Source organism: Lathamus discolor, chromosome 9 (assembly GCF_037157495.1).
Source record: "Lathamus discolor isolate bLatDis1 chromosome 9, bLatDis1.hap1, whole genome shotgun sequence".
NCBI classification, from domain to species: Eukaryota; Metazoa; Chordata; class Aves; order Psittaciformes; family Psittacidae; genus Lathamus; species Lathamus discolor.
The window spans coordinates 11,786,935-11,806,000 of record NC_088892.1 but is presented as its reverse complement, the minus strand read 5'-3'; the positions used below and the strand labels follow the sequence as shown (position 1 = coordinate 11,806,000).

The window sequence follows — 19,066 nt, the reverse complement described above, 5'->3', positions numbered from 1 at the left end:
TGCTCTCGAGAGTTTAACTTGGGTCCTGGATGTTGAGTGAACATAAATTTTTTTGTTAAGTAATCTCTTCAGAGTTTCTTTCTTTCTTTATGAAGTGTAGGATGTAAAAACATGTTTTTAAATATTTAACAAGCACATTATTTACCTGAGAGTAAGAGCTTCTTAAGATCTGATACATTTTATTATGTAAATACCTGCTCACTCAGAATGTAAAACATGCATTATTTTTGGCAGTCCCCATTAGCTAATCTGGCATTTTAAAATCCTGCATGTTAAAAAAACACCTTTGTCATATTAAAAATCAAACATTAAGGGCCTGATTTGTCTCCTTTTCTTTCTTTTGTGAAAACTACCAGTAATTACACTGACATTAATGGTGATATTCCCAGCACACACTGGAGAAAGCAAAGGTGCATCACAGCAAAGAGGAAGAATCCTGTTGTTCTACTTATAGGTAAATTTAATCCTGCTTGATTTCACCTTGGTAATTTGTGCAAGTAAAGCAAACAAGCCCTTAGTCACTCAGGAGACCATTATTTCTACACAGCCAAGACTTTGAAACAGCTACAGGGAATAGTAGCAGATTTTAAAATAATAATTCAGACATTTTATTAGTAAGTTAAGGCTCTCTTATCCGTATTCTAAGCCTACAAAACTGTATTTAAACTAATTCAGCTGGTTCACATTCTTTTAACATTAAAAAATATACTTCCTTAATACAACACATGCAGAAAGCTTCTTCTCTATGATCTTATGTGCTAAGTTTCAGCTTTTTTCTTTTAACAGCCGAGTTATAAACCTCTAAAACCAGGGTTTGTAATAGAAATCCTGATGGACTCACTTTAATATTTTGAATTATAAAACTACACCTTTTAAAAAGACAAGTGTCATTGCCAAACAGTGAAATTACTATACTTTACTTCCACCCACTACATTTCAATTTTAATTTTATGAATATTGCAAATTATAACACTCACATTATAACCTCTAAAGGGGATAATTTATAAAAGCAGTGTCCATCAATTATAAATTTTCCATGACATTAATAAAATGGCAAGAACTAATTATGATGACTTCTGAGATGAAGATGCCTTGGACAAATCATTAATACGTTGAAATGGTATTTTTTAAAACATAGCAGGTTCTAATTATGACTGAAATGAGATGATGAAAATGATCACAGAAAGGACATTAACCTGATGAGTTCCACAGTCTCTGAGTACATGGTGTATGGAGATTTAGCTTCTAATGGATCTCGCTCCATAGCATTCCCGCACTCGATGAAGGAGAGGGCAGCATCAGCATAATTCACTGCTTTGCCGAACTTCTCCAGCTGAAATGGGAATGACACCATCAAGAAAATCCTTCAGCTTTAATTTCTAGGTAGACACATCATTATACAAAGCAACAGTAGCATTAGGATGAAAGCAAAGCAACGCTGGTAGTTAAGAATGAATTCATACAGTAATTAAGGCAGGGACTGTGTTTTCACCAGATTTTTTTGGGCCGTAGTATACGGCTCAAAGCTCCACAGAGGAAAGCCACTGTATGTCCATTGACACGCACGGATTTATACAGTCAATGAGGGACACTAAGCATGTCTGAACAAATCTGTATTCCCCCTCGACATCTGCACTAAGTTTGAATGTCAAGTTACAACCCCATGTCACTTGTCAGACATCGCATTCTGCTAACTGCTGACCAAAAGAAATAATCTCATCACTTATGTGATGATTGAAAGAGCAGAAACAAAAAAAAAGGGAGAAAATATAGCACTGCTAAATATTTTATTTTACTAGGATTTTATTGCAAAAGGTTTTAGCCCTCATAATGGTTGTGATTAAACTGACTTAGACACACTGATTTCTTTTTTATGTGTAATGAATATTATATATGACATTTTTATAGTAAGTATTTTATAACAGTATTTAACATTTTCAATTTTTGATAGCTGGATGTAAGAATCCTACTAATGTGGCGTTTGATATAAGAGATCCAATATATTTTAAAAAATTTTAAAATTTCTTTGTATGTCTCTATCAAAATATTTTTGATGCATCAGCGTATGTTTTCCATTCACAAAATGGAAGCATATCCTCGCAACATATTAAGCAGAACATTTAGTATTGGTTCAAGGTAACAGTATTTGTGCCTTTGTGGCTATTTCTAAGCAATCTCTGCAACTAATTCCCTCTGCATACCTTCAATTTCAAGTTCTTCTCTTGTGCACTGATTATATACAAAGCCTTCGTATAAGTGATAGGTATTACTTAAATGACCACAAAAGGGGAATTATTTCTAAATATTTTCTCCCTATTCTAATGGCCAGTTCTCAGCATATTCTTTGAATTCCTTGCGTCAAGTCTTCCAAAGATTACTTTTTGTGGTATTTAAAAGAAGGAATGTGGCTGCAAGCATATTTAGTACAGACACACAGTTTGAGCCAGAAATGGGATCACATCCTGCCCTTTGCTCCATGATGACTCCAGCAGAGTAGGTGGAATTCCTTCAGCTCATCACAGCTCAGCTGAGAACAGAGTGAGCTCCCCAAGATCTCTTCCATATGCTACAGTCAGTTGCCACTGCAGCAGCCCATCCACATTAGTTGACTCCTTACTGCCATCCAGACAAAGATAGGCTTTCCTGGGGTCACTCCCATAAGACACAAAATCATAGAATCAGCTAGGTTGGAAAAGACCTTTAAGATCATCAAGTCCAACCATTACCACATGACTGCCAAGCCCACCACCAAAGTACATCATTGAGGGCCTCATCTACATGGTTTTTGTACAATTCCATGGACAGTGATTCCAGCACTGCCCTGGGCAGCCTGTTCCAATGCCTGAGGACACTCTCTGTGAAGAAATTGTTCCTAATATCCAATCTAAACCTTCCCTGGCACAGCTTGAGGCTGTTTGCTCTTGTTCTATCACTTGTTCCTTGAGAGAAGTGACTGACCCCACCTCACTACAACCTCCTTTTAGGCAGCTGTAGAGAGCAATAAGGTCCCCTCTGAGCCTTCTCCTCTCCCCACCAGGTACCTCAGCTGTTCCCCATCACACTTGTGCTCCAGAACCTTCACCAGCTTCATTTCCCTTCTCTGGCCCCACTCCAGCACCTCAATGTCTCTCTTGTATTGAGGGGCCCAGAACTGAACACGGGATTTGAGGTGTAGCCTCACCAGTGTCCAGTACAGGGGGATGATCACTGCCCTGCTATTGCTGATACAGGCCAGGATGCCTGGGCACAAGCTTGCTCATGCTCAGCTCTGTCAGCACCCCTGGTCCTTTTCTGCCAAGCAACCACTCTTCCCCAAGCCTGCCCTTCACCAGAAATCTATTTTCCATACAAGCTCAGAAAGAGCACTGCCACAAATCCCATTAACATTTGCTGACACATTTTGAGGTCACATGCATTATCTTTCTAGCCACTGCAACACATCTTTCAATGCCGTGTGCGCTTTGTCATGTCAGCACCAAGTAACCAGAAGCAATTTTTTCCATGGGACAACTAACACTATGGGATTCCACAGCAAATGTGTTACATGGAGATAATTTGTGTGCAGCTGTATTGGGTTGGGGAAAAAAAAAAGAAGTCAAGACCTAACCAGTGGAAAGAAAAAGCGGATACTTTGTTCATAGGTATTTCTGTCTGCCAGCAAGTTCTATTGTACTGTATGGTCCCACATTCCTGTAACAGCACTCAGGGTGTCAAACTGCATGTGACAGGCAAGGCCTTGCCTGCAGGCAGCAGCATGATGTGCTGTGCCTGCTCCTCTTAGTTCTGCTTGAGAAAAACCCCTGCTTCCGCAAGGCACAGTCAAAGGTAAGAGGACGGGAGACAGGTCAACACTTTCTTAGTGAATCAGGCTGCAGAGGGAAATGGATTGACATAGCATGTTGAGATCATCAGGAGCTTGAGCCTGTAAATATTTGCTAGCGTGGAGCAGGCATCCCTGTGCCAGAACCATGTGTATTTTCTTTAAAGGTCAATCAGCTGTGGGAGGTGCTGTCAGTCTGCTTCTGCCAGCCCTTCCTGCATGCAGATGTCAGGGCTCTGGCTGAACATGCTCTGCTAAGTTGGGCTGCAGGCATCAGTGCAGGCCACCTCCTGTAACTGGACATGTCAGGAAGGATGACTGCTGACTTACTGACAGCCATGGCAGGCTGCCAAAAACTGAACCCACCTCCCACTGCAAACACACTTGGTAACATCGTGCCCCAAGTCAAAAGGCAGCCTGGAGAGCAGAAGCAGGCAGCCTGACGGATCAACTTTCTTTCAGCTCACTGAGAGCAGAGGGAAAGCCATTTTATTTTAATTTCTTTTTGTTTGGTGTTTAGAAACATAGCATGTGATTGGTTTGGTTTGTTGGTTTTTTTTTTTTTTTTGATAAACACTTCTTTCCAAGAACAAAATCTCTGCTGTGGAATGATAAAATATATATGCAACACTCCACCTCCCCCAAATAATAAAGTGAGAGGTAAATAATTACCCAGTTCTTTTTCAGTTCTGATTTTGAGGGGCAAAGTGAATGGCTACACCCCATTTTGGACATTTTACTTTAAATAAATAGAGGAGTCAAGTTCCACTAAGCCTGCCTAAATGAGCTGCTGTTCTGTACTCTATGTAGCGTACAGGAGCAAAGTCCTTACCTACAAAGCAAATGACTATTAAAGGCACTTCAGTGCTAGCAATATTTTGGATTGAACAAGCTACGATAATCTGCCAGATTAAGTAGTTTTATCAAAATCAAAACATTTTGCAAAATTATGTCAATCTTACTGGAATTTCATTTTGGGTAAAATGAGATAAAAAGCTTTCCCAGCATTGAACTACCTCATTGCAAAACTTTTTGGGAAGTAGTGTGCTGAGTCTTTATTTACCAGCCTAAAAGCACGCAATAAAAATGAATGTACTATTTAAAAATCAATTCTTGCAAATTTTAAACAATTGGATTGGAAATATCAAACAGTTTTACCACAAGATAATGGGGTGGAGGGTGATCAGCTTTTCTTAACTTTCTGTAATGGAATATTGCAGCACTTTTGGTTTAAGCACAAAGTGAATAGGAAACCAAATTTCAAATACACATCATCCTTCATGAAATTATCTTACATCCTTAATAAACAGCATGACTGTTGCACCTCAGAAGAGATACCACCTATTGTAAGGAGCTTCTTTTTTGGGGGGGAATGAATTGTTAAAGGCTAGGAATGGTGCTCAGGGTCTGACTTGCTGTGGACAGTGTATTTATGGAGTACAATCTGAAGCATACTTTAGCCAATAGCAGGGTTCCTCTTGGTTTCTGAGACTTTAGATGACATTCAGAATGGACATTTTTGTAACACCCAGTTCCATAGCGGAAAGAGACGAAAATCCCCCGTGGTAACCTACCAATGCATCTGCTTTATGCTTTAGCTTCTTAGCCTCCTGCATGTAATAATCCGCATTGTGAAGCCTAAACAGACAAAATCAATTACTTCAAGTCTTTGTTTTCATACAGTTGGACAAACATTGTTTGAGAAAATTGCTGACTGCTTCCAAGAGCAATTTCAACATATACACCCACTTAGCTCTACATCTTGACCTGGTATTAATCTAAAGCTGCTGTATGTAAAGATATTATGGGCAACCAGAATGTAAAATAACTAGCTGCAGAAACTGGCCACCTAAAGGACCCATTAATGTTTGCTGAACAGAGGAAAAGGAAGAATATTTTAAATTAATTAAGTATAAAAAGTTTCCATTAGAGAAGCTAAAATAAAAAAAAAAAAAAAGAATTACCGTGAACCAACATTCATGATCTAAAAACATTTATCAACTGAGTCTTCATTAATCAGTGGCAATAGTTCATTTGTAAAGGTTAAAACTGCACGCCTTTGTGCAGCACTATCCACACAGGTGCCCAATGCTAGTGTTATGATCAAAGATAATCGCTTTCACTGGGATCTCTGCTTGCACGAAAATCCCAGCTACATAACACACAGCTAGCACAGACAGCCAATAATACTTACACATCATCAAATGTTATTTTGGGTCTTCTGGATTCAGAATTCCCATTGGAAAGTGTTGGCATTGCAGACCAGATGTCTGTTTCTAGATGGCTGGTGTCAAGAAGAGGGTTTGCTGTTGGTGTATTTTGAGATTCTTCCTCCTAGACCAAAAAGGACTGTTACTAACTCTTGACAGTTCAAGCAAACTGCTTCCAACAACGGAATTGCTCACATCCACTCCTCAGAAAAAAAACAACAACCAAACAAAAGACTAAGGCACAAATTATCACTTGTACATACCCAACTACATCCAGGTTACCTCACAAAACCACCCTTCTATCCTTTATAACATAAGGTTATTAGATTAATTAGGCAATATGACTCTACCTCTGACCCATCACCTGAACTCATTAACTTACACTCCTAGATGAAGTCAGCCCAGATACCACAGTGTTACTGACTAGAAACACTGCTGAAAGCAACAGTGGGGAAATCTAATGCAGAAGGGCTGGATGTAAACTCAACTTCATTCAAGGAGTACCACACTAATGTAACCATTTTTCTATATTATTATTAGCTAACTGTAAGGTGTCTGAAAAGTCTGTTCAGATTTCAGCAAGAAGTGGTTGCCTCACCCTTGCTGCACAGAACAGAGAGAAGAATGGAAAGCAGAAGTCAGGAGTTGTGACTTTGCACTGATTAAAACCAGAAGCATAACTGAAACTTTTTAATCGGGCAACTGCAAGTTGCAAGCTAGGTCCACAGCCAGATAAACTAAATTACAGATGAACCAATGACCTAGGAAAAGAAGTCTAACATATTTTAGAACACAAATATGTCATATATGAGGTTAATAGATAAATCAAGGATAAATCTGACTAGAGATGCTGGGAGCAAGAGGAAGTGGCCCTGCTGCTTACATAGCATTGTTTATTTGCTGACATATGCAGTTCATTTTGGCATTGATTTCAGTTGAAGGCGTGTGTATTAGTCTCACAGCTTGAAGTGACACAATGATATCAGAAAGCAACAGGGATGAATGAACAAGGTGAAGTGATTTGTCACCTATGATCCAATGCAAGTTGTGAGTTTTACTATTACAGTGCAGGGTAACCACCTCTCACGAAGCATCGAACTGTGAAAAACAGGGCTATGCGTGTCCTTTTCTGTGGCAGAATTTTCTCGTGTCTTTTAAACTTGACAAGATACAGTTTGATGCTAAATGATATGTTTGAAACGCAAGAGGGTTTATTTAAAATGGGCCCAAACCCTCAAGTTTGCCTGTTTAACCTAAAAGGGGATAACAAACAGATGTGAAACTTTACTTTTTTTTTTTAATTGAATTTGCTATATTGTTTCTAGGCTTGGCTCTTTTTCATGTATTTTCAGTAAAAAACCTCATCTGAATCTGGTGAAAAGCAAGCAAGCAAAAATTGCCTATATTAAAAACTTTGAACAGGAGATGGCCCTAACAGAATGATGGGTTTTTCTTTTTGGTGAAAAAGCCAACTATTTACATGGCATCTGAAAGCTTATACACATAATTCATGGAGATTAGATGTAAATAAACCTAACTGCTGGAAGCTGGGAGCCTGCAAACCTGAGACAAGGTATTTCCATGTTGAGTATGCTATGGACAGGTAGTTTTTTGTTAGATTTTTATTGTTTAGTTTAGTCCACAATATTCAGTATAACTACAGTACTTAATACTGGGTGAGAATTTGGGGAAATTATTCAAGTGATGGATATGAAAATTCTTGAAGCTTTATTTTTTAAGAGTGTGTTGTAGCTATAGATCTGAGGGACTAATTGAAGCTAGCTGGTGGCTGCAAAGCTCTCCTCTGAGGCTCTGGGACCGATACGCAATGCCAAGTAAATGCCTGATGCTGACCTAAAAATGGAACTTACAAGAGTTGCTTATGCCCAGCTCTGCAAAGATCCAGTTTTCGTTGATCTTGAGCGGGGCTACATAAGCATTTAAAAACAGATACTGAGAGGGAAGAAAAAAATCAAACAGAACAAAGCTAAGTTAATTTTATCTTGTTCACTTCCAGCAACTGAGGTCAGTTACTTACACAGATTCCTTTGGGGTTAGAAGAAGATTTATTTTCATTCTTTCTGTGTTTAGAAACAGAAGAGGAAGAGCTGCTGGTCTGAGAGGTGCTTGTGATGTTGGTCTCTTGGCTGAAGGAGCTGTTGTCACTGCTGTGCCGCCGGGGCACAGGCTCATCCAAGAGTGGGGATAACGGAGGAGGGAACAGCTTCTCTTCTCTTTTCTTTGCCACCTTTTTCACTGAGTTACCGCTGCTCCTAGGACACAGATAAGAACCAGTTGCATTTCAAGAACCTTGGTTAATCCTCCATAGCACCAGGATTATATTTACTGAGAAGCCAGCTCTACCCTCAAATATGTCCTGCAGTCCCCATGTCCTAGGAGCTAAGTCAAAAGGGAACAGGCAGGGAAAACAGAAGAGCTACCTCTGCCTTTTCAATGGCTGCAGAAACCTCTTGCTTTGGAGGACAACTTCCACTGCATTAGTATAAATTGCACCCAATTTAAATGCTAATTTGAGTCAGTCTTCATTTAAGAGGTCACAGAGGTTCTGACTCAGCAAAGTGCTGGAAAGTTTTATGCATGGGGTTAGTTCCTTTGACATCAAGTATGACTATTTATGTGTTTAACATTACACATCTTCTTAAGAGGTGGATTAGGGCCCACATAAGCAACCTCTGCAAAAAGCATAACAGCACATGGCACGTGAACCAAAAAAATAATTTATAACAACTACAAAATGATAACCATAACAATAACAAGATAATAATTATTTGACTTCTAGAATAAAACCAATGTTCAACACTATATTAAAACGATACACTGTAGCTGGTAAAAGCCCTTGAGCAAATATTGGTTGATGAATTGAACGTGATTCAGAAAATGAATGTGGTTTTGACATGAAAGCTCAAGTAATAGGATAATTTATTGTCTGTTTCATGTACAGAAATTGTTAGCTGGCTAGAAGTAGCAGCTGTGATACACAGTAAAACCAAAAAAACCTCATAGACCTTTCTCCCCTCAAATCCATCAAAAAGGATAAAAACAGAACTCAACACCCTGCTGTTTAACATGTTAATCTACTCTTAGATTTTTATTTTAAGTACTGTCCCAGCTCAGTCAATAAAGATAACCTGAATTTTAATCTTTTGTTAGACATCTAATATTGTGCTACACATTTACTTTTCATGATTATTGACCAAAATTTCAATAACAAAGTAAGTCACAAAGAATTTATGTTTCCTTCCCAGTCATTTTCAGTCAGTGTCAGGAATTACACATCTACTTTGCCTTAAAGTAACCAGGGAAAGAGGGGAAGGCAAGCCAAGCTTCCTTGCTCCTCATTCTGGAGCTCTCTTATTCCAGCCTGGCTTCTTTTGCAGTTTTGCCAACAGTATCAGGACCCACACTGACTTTGGTCTTTCCCATTTGCTCATTTGGGGAATATAAAAATATGATACAAAATCTGGTGACAGAAGACTATTTTAGCTTATGTGTAAAATCAAACAAGCTCCCCATGTTTCAGGTTTTATACCTCTTCTAATCAAAACTGTTTGGAGTGCAGCAGAGTTAAAAGTATCTGATTTGAAATTCTGATATTAAAGATCTTCAGACTAAAGGAATCAAATAAGCACAGAAATTCATGTTGCCTTACAGTAGGACTGGTATGGATCCTGTTCTGATCAGAAAACACATGGTCCTGATCAAAGGAAAGTAACCACATTGGAAGAGACTGGCAGTTTTTTGAGGAGACTGATTTTATATGCATGTGGACCTACCTCCAAAAAGTTCTCACTTTTAGCCCCATCTGTTAGCTTTCTGACCCCCAAAGGGCATTTTGGAACTCAGACATATTTACCACAGCTATAGCACAGTAACACCGAGCTTCTTCCAGAGGAGTTTTCCAAAGGAGGGCATGCCCAAGAAAGCATGCACATTACTGGATCGTGCAGAGGCAAAGCAGACAGTTAATGAAATCCCAGGAGCAGAATCCAAACCCCTTGCCTCCAAAATGAGCATCCTACACAGGGAATCCCCAGTATGCACATACGGGTGGGAGCAGACAGCAAAGCAGTTTTCAGCGCCGCTGTGCATGGAGGTGTGTGGAAGTCTCCTTTTTCCCTGGTATAGCTTTGCAAAGCGAAGAGCAACCATGTCTGGCAGATCTCAAAAGCATCTGAAGAAAAACTTGTGCTATTGGCCAAGACCCCTTCAGGATTTGACTTTGCACCACTAGTGAGGTTCCTCAGCACACCCATGGGTATTTCCAGGGATAATGCAGGACTCTTGCTTGCACACAGTCTACAACAGCACAGGGAAATTTAAGGCATATGTAAAGTAATTGAAGCAACATTGCTCAGTGGTACACAGAGGTGGAGGCATCATGAGAGTAGTATCAGAAAAACTTAAGGTGGCTGTAGGTGCCATGACTTAAAACTTCACCAGTTATCTCCTTCTCTGGGCTTAAATATAAGAGAGGAAACCAACATACAGCTCCTCAGCTCCTCAGCGCAGCTCCTCAGCTCTGGCACACACGTCATTCTGTGCGTGGGAAGACTTAACCACAAAAGAAAATGAGGATATTTTTTTTCTATAGAATTCAAAACCCTAATACTTTATGGTTATAATTCTATTTATTTTGGCTTTTTTTTCTTTTCTTTTTTTCCCTGTTGCCCACTTAACCCTATGAGTTTTTGAAGGAAGTAAGCCAATAATTTATTTAGCAATGTTACCTCCCTAAGATTTACGCCAAAGAATTTATGTTAACAATAACCTCTATGAAACAGGTTGTTACCAGCAGTAAACAAGATTGTCACTTTGCTTTGGGCTGTTAATGGCCTAAGAAACTGGCCTTTGATTGCAGTAATCACTAATTTTGAATGAATTTATTGCAATAATTACCGAGACTCAATGGTTTAATTTGCTGACATGATTGTTAGTTAAACTATACATAAAATCTAGGGAGAAACACAATAAAAGTTTAAGGAAAAACAGAAGCAGAACTGATGGTCTTGTGGCTGCACGGTTTAGTTCTTGTGACTGAAAAGGCCAATTACCAAAAACCAAGAAGGATCACCATTTGCTTTTTTTTTTCCAACCTGGTTTCTTTTGAGGCAGAAAACAAGCAGACAACAAGAGGTCACTGCATAAAGGAGAGAGAAAATTTCCATTTCCTCTCACATTTCAAGCTGCCTTTCTTTGCCTTTTCTTTATGCACTCCTTGTGGTATTCAGTGGTATTTCTGGCTTATTAGTGACACAAAACCATTGTCTATACCAATCACTTGGTTTTTCTTTGCCTCAGCTCTCCCTGTCCACAATGAAATGCTGCATATAGACGGCTGTGACTACCCAAAAGATTGGCTAATATATGCTGCCAAGTATAGGCGCATCTTTAACTACAGGTCAAACAAAAGGGAACAGGACATCTCGAAAACCAGGCTGAAACGCTTGCCTCAGACAGATTTCCAGTGTGCCTGCTAGACAGCATGTTTCACTGGTACGAGTCCAGTTTGAAATTCAGACATTCTGCATCAGCAAATAACTCTGCATTGTTACAAACTGCTAAACACTGGCTAACAGTGCTCTGGACTGGGTCTACCAATCAGGTATTCAAATATAAAGGGTATTCAGCAGCACATAAAATTAATGCCTAAATTAAAATTGCTCTGGCAAGTAGGTAAATACATAAATAATCCTCTGCTGCAAAGTGAGCAGCTGACCTGACCAAAATCCAGCTTCACAGCAGTGTTTCAGCTTTAACTACTTGAATAAAACACAGTATCATTTATTCCTTCACTTGCTATGAAATATCAGAAACAAGGAAAATACAGTAGCATTTGTTTGAATAATTGTGTCATGTCAGATTTAAGAAAAGGCATCAGCTCCAGAGTGTGTGAGGGAAGGAACAGAGAGATAACCAGTTGCTTATGAAATGACTACATAATACAAACCAGCTCTTAGCTTGTGTGAACAGCTTTTAAGTTTGTAATTGACCATTTGAAACTTCTACACTCAAATTGTATATGTAGTCATAGAAACTTGTGGAAATTAGGCATATAACTGTCCATATTAGATATGCAACCATTTAAAATTAATTGTGCATCTTTGCTTCCTTTATGAGCACATATATTTAGGGAAAGATTATGAGGAAATGTATTCAAATGTCTAAAGCATGGACAGCGAGCTAGTGAGAGCTGCGGAGGCACGGTAAAAGGGCGCTGTCTTTCACCGATTCCTGCAGCCTCCAGAATGTCTCAAATTTCAGCCTAGAGGTCATAGTCTTCCTGTCAAAAGACTCTTCTATCTATAAAAGCCCCAATGAAAGTCTCTGAAGGCTGCCTTGGGGAACTTGGCTTGTTGGCACAGGGATGAAGTTCTAACACGAGAGACTTAAGGGTCCTCCCACATGGGAATATCCACTGTGGGACATACCACCTTCTTAATGGTTGAACATCACCATCACGCCTGTGGCTGAATCACCCTGATTTCTCAAAGTTCTTACATAGAGATTTAGGAGTTCTGAAAGAAATGTAAAACCTTTGGGAATAAAGAAGAAAATGGCAAAGCCTGTCTTTCAACCTCTTAGCACTGAAGTGTTATTTTCCCCCATGCCCCTGAAGAGTGTACTTTCAGCTTCCCCTTTCTTCTGCCTCCCCTTAAAACTCTACCTAACCCTCTGAGGAACAGAACCACTCCTGACTACTTAAAAACAATGTGGAGCTCTCCAGAAATTTGTCACCACACAGTTCAGCCAGCTCCCTAATCTTCTGGGAAATATGTTGATCTATATTCAGTTGCACATTGCTGGGAGTTGAAGACCTGAATTATCAAACAATATTGCATTTGTTTCAAGTGAACTCAGAAAACACTAATAACAAATGCAGTGTGATCCAGGGCTCAATCACTGAAGTGAAAAAGAATTCAGAAAATGTCGTTTAAAAACTTGAGGTAGACAAGAGGAAAAGCTGGCATATGGAAAGAACTATTGATGGACACAATTATATTTTAACAGAGAATACCAAGCTCCAAGGAACCAAATTAATGACCTGGAAAACAAGCTCAAATTAAGAAACATCAGGTTGGGGGTGGATCCTTAGGGCTTGCTGGCAACAAGAGTAGAAGGATTTTTTTAATGGATTGTGGAGGTGTTGGGGATGGATAATCCTTGATTACCCCTGCAATATATCTCTGCTTATTGTATTTCTAGCAATGACAATCAGGCAACACCCATCATGATGTTTATCAAACATGCAACACGTTACAGAACACACTGTAAGTTTCAACTCATCTGCCATTTTCAGACTCCAACTGAGTTTCTCAGTGGTAGAATGAGGGCTTAGCTCAAGGACTTCAGTTAGTCCTTGGTATTTATATACTAGGATAAATAAAACGATGCTCAACCTTCTTTATGGGTTTTAAAATTTGTATGCTATTTCATAAACAATCTTTGAAGTTTGTCTAAATTTAAATACTACTACACTCAAATTGTTTTCAGAAGTACATGGAGGGTTTGATCCTTTGCTTGTCCCAGCAGAAAGAAATGCATCGTCTCAAAACTGTAAAAGCACAGAATTGATGACAGAAGGGAATTGAACTCTTTGGTTATTTATAGAATGTTAATCTTGTGATTATACTAATCAGAATCATTATTTATGTGGCACCTGTTTGCTCAAGCATTATAGCCATCTCTCAAAGACATTCTGAAAGGCACAAAGTATTTGGTTACATGTCTGTAATCAAATACAAAGGACGTATGTCTGAAACATTAAGGTTAGTCACCCCTGGCATGGCTGTACACACAGTTAAAGAATAAAAGCCACTGAAGTGAACAGCAAAGTCACTATTTTGTTCAATAAAATAGAGAACTGTCTCTTATGAAAACAATTTAAAACAAATAAATTCCAGGCAATCAAATAAAGCCTGCTTTCAGTAGGATTCTCTGGCTATAGGGGTTAAGGATGATGGGGGCAATAAAGAATATTGAAAAGACATAGTATGGGGGTAAAAGAGGCCACCAGGATTGCAGTAGCACTCTGAATGCCTGTGGTCTATCAGAAGGATGAACGAATATCATCCAAAACCACATGGAACCTCTTCCTGAATGATGGGAATAGCGATGCCGGGTCACTTACGCTTATGGGATGTAAACCACACCTGGGTCTACAGCAGAGACATTTGTAGAACAGTACCATGAAATCCCTCATGACCGTTATTGGTAAAAAAAACCCAACTTACTCTTTAGTGCTGGTTATTCTATGATTCGGTATTGGAGAGATACAAGGTGGGAGTAGGCATGAAGCTGAAGAGTCCTCCAGGCGCTGTTTCTTGCTTTCAACAAAGGTATCCAGGCTTTCTGTCTGCTTTAATGAAAAGGGTAGAATTTGAAAGATCCAGCATGCACAGTTTCACTTGTTATTAAGAAGAGCTCAGGAATCTCAGTGTATTTCCTTTACAGTAGCAGCAGTTAAAATACTGGTCTAAGAGAAACGAAAGTCACCTGAAATCAGGGCTAAATGTGCTCCAAACATGAGACATGAAGTTATATAACAAATGACATAGCCAGATAATTAGGCAACAAAATGCCTCATGTGCTGTAGTTATCTTCTGTAGTGCACTGGAATGTAATTAATAATTCAGATGGAATGACGTAATAGCACCAAATCTTACTCAAGTAAATAGCTTTTACTCATTGACTTAATAGAAGTTGATGGGAAAACTTCCCTGAGTAAGTATTCCTCACAGGACTAGAAGACTGGAGTACCAAGCTGGGGTAGTCATTAACAGCGACAGCTGGTTTAAAATTTGCTTTGAAAGATTCCCTGATGCATGACTTTTGTGCCTGAACTAGGATGATACAAGCAAAGCTGATTACTGTTCTGTCACTGGAACCTTCGTATCAGCCTTTGAGCCCTATAGTAGATGGCTACAATAAATCTTTTAATAGCATGATTTAGAAACAGAAATCAGGCTCTCCCTACCCTGTTTTAACTGCTGATACACCCTCGAGTCACCCTAATTGGCTTGTTTCCCCTTGGGAAGAATCACACAGCAACTGAATAGGCTGTTCCAGAGGGTAACTTATGTTTGCACAGTCCCAGAGTGAGATTCCTCATTTTTTTACTTTCTGATTCAAATTATGAGGTTCCATTTTTCATGACCATGTTATTTTTCCTGGGAGCCCTCAGTTTAGTTGCCAATACAAGCCAAGATTCCGTCTCCATCATCCTGACACTCCACTAAGGTACCTGGCAAGAAGGTTTTTTGCATAATTACTATGCACCCTAGTGTATTTATACATACACATAAGCATGGACATTTATACATCCCTTTTCTCTTCTTTCCTCCTTCTTTTTTACATATCTGCCTTTACTGTACAGCTAGAATATAAATTAAATAAAAACCTGCTGAGTTTTCTCATGTAATTATTTCTGCTTAATTCAACAGGGAAGGAGCCAGTGCAGTGACTCATGTAGGCAGGGGTGCAGACCCTGTGTCTGCCTGGCATTGTCTGTCTTTGTTTAGTTAACTCTCTTGTACCACTGGACTGCTCAAAATCAGGATTTCAAGAAATCCACTACAACAGACAGCTGAAGTCACATTCACAATAATTTATAAAATCTGGGGTATAAAAACCCCCATGCTATGATGACTTCTCACAGACAGACCAGAGCACAACCATTCCAGCTGGAAAAACTGACTATAAAAATTCATTTAGGATATAAAACTTCAGTTTTTTTTTCCAAAAACACATTTAGTTTGAAGTGCACTGTCATACCCCACAAGATAGGATACCCTGTCATACCCCACAAGATAGGATACCCTTGGGCATAAATGACACAAAACACATGATAACGCCTTAAAATATATTTGCTTTTTCAGGTAGCTGTGTAGAGAAAGTAGCTAGTTAAGCAAATCACATTTCTATGAATCACATTTGTTTATACAACAAAACAATACAGACTAAATTCACCAGGAGCATAAGCAAGCACCACTCCATTGACTTTAATGAAGCAATGCCTATTTAAGCCAGTGGTGAAAATGCCTTAATTCTGAAGACAATAAAATCCTGCCTTCCAAACAGAAGTCACATTTTCTGAGTATGGCTGAACCTGTAGTAATATGAACTTGTCATTGGGAATCCTTCTGCAGATTAGAGAACACTAGAAATTAATGGGTGAGCAAATACAGTGAAAAAGCTTGTAAGACCAATGTCAAAAAAATACATTGTTCATTGATTTTGTCAGCTGGAGTTTGGTTTTTACTGGTTTCTGATGTTAATTTGCAGTAATGCACTTGTAAATGTATGTTCTTCGTAAAAACAATAGTCTTAGTGTTATGAGGCCTCCTTACAGCCCTGCTGCAGGTGCAGTGAGGAATCAGAGAGTGATCCTGACATCAAGGATGCATACAAACTCAGTGTTTTCCTCCAGACAGTGAAAATTACTTACCTTGTGTTTCCTTTTGGATTTTGTGGGTGGTTTTTCAGGTGCTGGGGTAGGGGACTCCCGAGATGGTCGCCTGTGTTTCACATTTGCCTCTCTTGGTTCACTTTTCACAGATGTGGTCTCAAAAGGCTCTTGCCCAGGTATCCTAGAGAGTAAACTAAGGTCTATTTTCACCCACAGAGATTTGAGTTCTTCATATTCTCTCAGAGGGGACAGAAGTTCATTTTGTACAATTGGAATAGGAGAAAAGAGCTGCTCCTCCAGGTCATTGCTGGTCTGGTCAATAGATGTGTTGCTGCCATTGCTAGTTAAACTACTTACGCTGAGGATATTACTGCCAGAGTCCTTTGCTTTGACACCATTGGCAGAGCCAGGGCAAGCTGGCAATACCTTAGCCTGCAAGCTCTCCTCCTGGTCAGTGTTTGAGTCAGAAGTAGATGAATCCGTTTCAATGAATTCCCGGGATTTGGGGACAATTTTGCTGGGGCCTCTGTACTTCTTCTTCTCTGAAGTGAGACCTGTGCTAGTTCGTGGTTCTTTTCTTGGAGCAGTCTTTCCAACTGCTGCTTTAGTTCGAACCTTTGGCTGCTCGGGGGGTTCCTGTGTGTCTTTTTCTTTGGGAGTGTTGCTGGTATTATTTGGTTTGGGCCAGTTATACTCTTCTACACTGGAAGTCCTTTCTACCTTTTTGGGTTGCTTTTTCCCAGTAGTCCTTTGTGAAGTTGGCTCATTATGAGCTGGTGACTTCTGCTTGGAGCTTTTTGCCTCTGGGGTTTTCTGGGCAACCCGTGGTTTGGCTTTCTCTCGGATGGGACTAAGGATCGCCCGGTCTTTGGAATCAGTCGAGGGCAGGCTGCTGTTGAGTTTCCCTTTGTTAGGCCCTTCGGCCGCCTGGTTGCTCTGGGTCTGGGAGCTGGTCTCACTGTGAGGCTCATTTTGATTGTTGATGATGGTCTTGTTGTGGGGGTTCACTTTATTTAGCCATTTATCCAGCTGCCACTTGTTTGTTGAGGGGGGGTCAGGCTGCAGATGGAAGAATAACAAGGAACAAATCTCACACAGAAGCAATGCTTTTCCCTTTAAAAGAGCATGTTTTTAACGTACCCTTTTATTTCAGTCAACTAGTGGTTACTGCTAGTTTTATGGGAGTATTTATGGAGTATTTATGGTTAATTAGGCTTCCTTATCTGGTTTACAACGTGACCCTGGAGAAATTTAATACAACTAAAAAGTTTAGCTGGTCCCTGAAGACATACTTTTGTCATGTTGCCTTCCCTTAGTCCCAGCTGAACACTGTGTCAATAAAATCTTCTCTAGCTACTGGCAAAAATCTAAATATTACTTTCAAACAATTCAAATGTAGGCCAGAAGGATTGTTCCAAAAACTAGAATGAGTATGTGGGTCATACATGTAAAACTGTGAAGTGAGAAAAAAGTCAACAGCATCAAACAGCAGAGAACTCCAACATCTCCTATCAGGGAGCAGGATTTCATGTTCTTCCATGCTTCCCCCTCTGAGCACCCAGTGGGGAGGAGCTGAGTGTGGCTTTACCTCTGGTGTGGCACTGCGTGACTCCTCGTTGCACTCGCTGTCACTGGAGCTGCTCTCGCTGTCGGAGTCAGACTCAGAGCTGCTCTCGGACTCACTGGAGCTCCCGGAGCCACCACTGGAATGGGCCAAGCCGGTTGCGTGTGCTGCTGGCACGGACAGGCTGCTGTGGGGAGAAGAGCCTTTCGTGTCAGTATGCTGCTTGTCTTTTTTAAAGTGTCGCCTTCGGGGGAGCTACCCAGTGAACCCAGTTCACACTGACTTTCTTCTGTGTCAACTCCCCCTCCTGCAGCACAGACTCAGTGAAAGCTCCATAAGTCACTGCATAGGCACCAAAGGAGCCCATTGGGTTTATGCTTCACGGGACACACTGATAATGGTGTTAATCACATCACCATCACCCTTAAATGAGAAACAGTTCAGTGTCACAAGCCTGAGCTTATTAGCTCAGTGATTGCAAATACTAACAATCACACTTCAATAATTCATTAATGGAATCACGGTTTCTTCATTTTTTGCTGGTTCATTTATAATTTATGATCAGAGGAAGGACATCAGGCAACTAATATTGGATGGGGCATTTTAAAAATTAATTTTAATGAATACTTTTACACTGCAGCATACAAAACCTACATATTTTTGACAAGTCCTCAGGGACTGCCCAAGAATTTTTTATTTATAGCTGTTTTTTCTCTCATGTTTATGATAATGCAGTGAGAATATGGCATTCATGCTGAAAATAAGCCTCACTGTGAAATCTATTTTTCTGCATGTTCAACTGTCCTCCAGGATGTATTTATTAGCAATGCACTGGGTGTCATTGTCTTTCCTCAGCATTTATTTCTAAACTGAGAGGTTGGATGACCCCAGTTTTAAGCACTACAAATTCTGCCACCTGAGTCTTTATAAACTCACCTTTAATTTCAACTTTTTTCTCAGGGAGATAACCATAAGGTTTTATGTCTCTTAGGCTGATCTATTCAGGGACTTTTTGATGATTGATTTTAAATTTGTGAAGCTGACAA

At 39.8% G+C, this 19,066-nt stretch overlaps 1 protein-coding gene across 4 annotated transcripts in view; it reads right to left on the bottom strand.

Moving 5' to 3' along the window:
- The window catches only part of AFF2 (ALF transcription elongation factor 2), a 371,177-nt gene that overhangs the window by 24,343 nt on the left and 327,768 nt on the right, over positions 1-19,066 (bottom strand). For all 4 annotated transcript variants that reach the window (XM_065689682.1, XM_065689684.1, XM_065689680.1 and 1 more), the window contains exons 10-16: positions 18,045-18,207; positions 16,496-17,515; positions 14,283-14,407; positions 8,069-8,303; positions 6,015-6,154; positions 5,395-5,458; positions 1,197-1,333 (exon numbers count right to left, since the gene is read on the bottom strand). In XM_065689682.1, the coding sequence (XP_065545754.1) occupies positions 1,197-1,333; positions 5,395-5,458; positions 6,015-6,154; positions 8,069-8,303; positions 14,283-14,407; positions 16,496-17,515; positions 18,045-18,207 (1,884 nt within the window). The remainder of the gene's footprint in view (positions 1-1,196; positions 1,334-5,394; positions 5,459-6,014; positions 6,155-8,068; positions 8,304-14,282; positions 14,408-16,495; positions 17,516-18,044; positions 18,208-19,066) is intronic.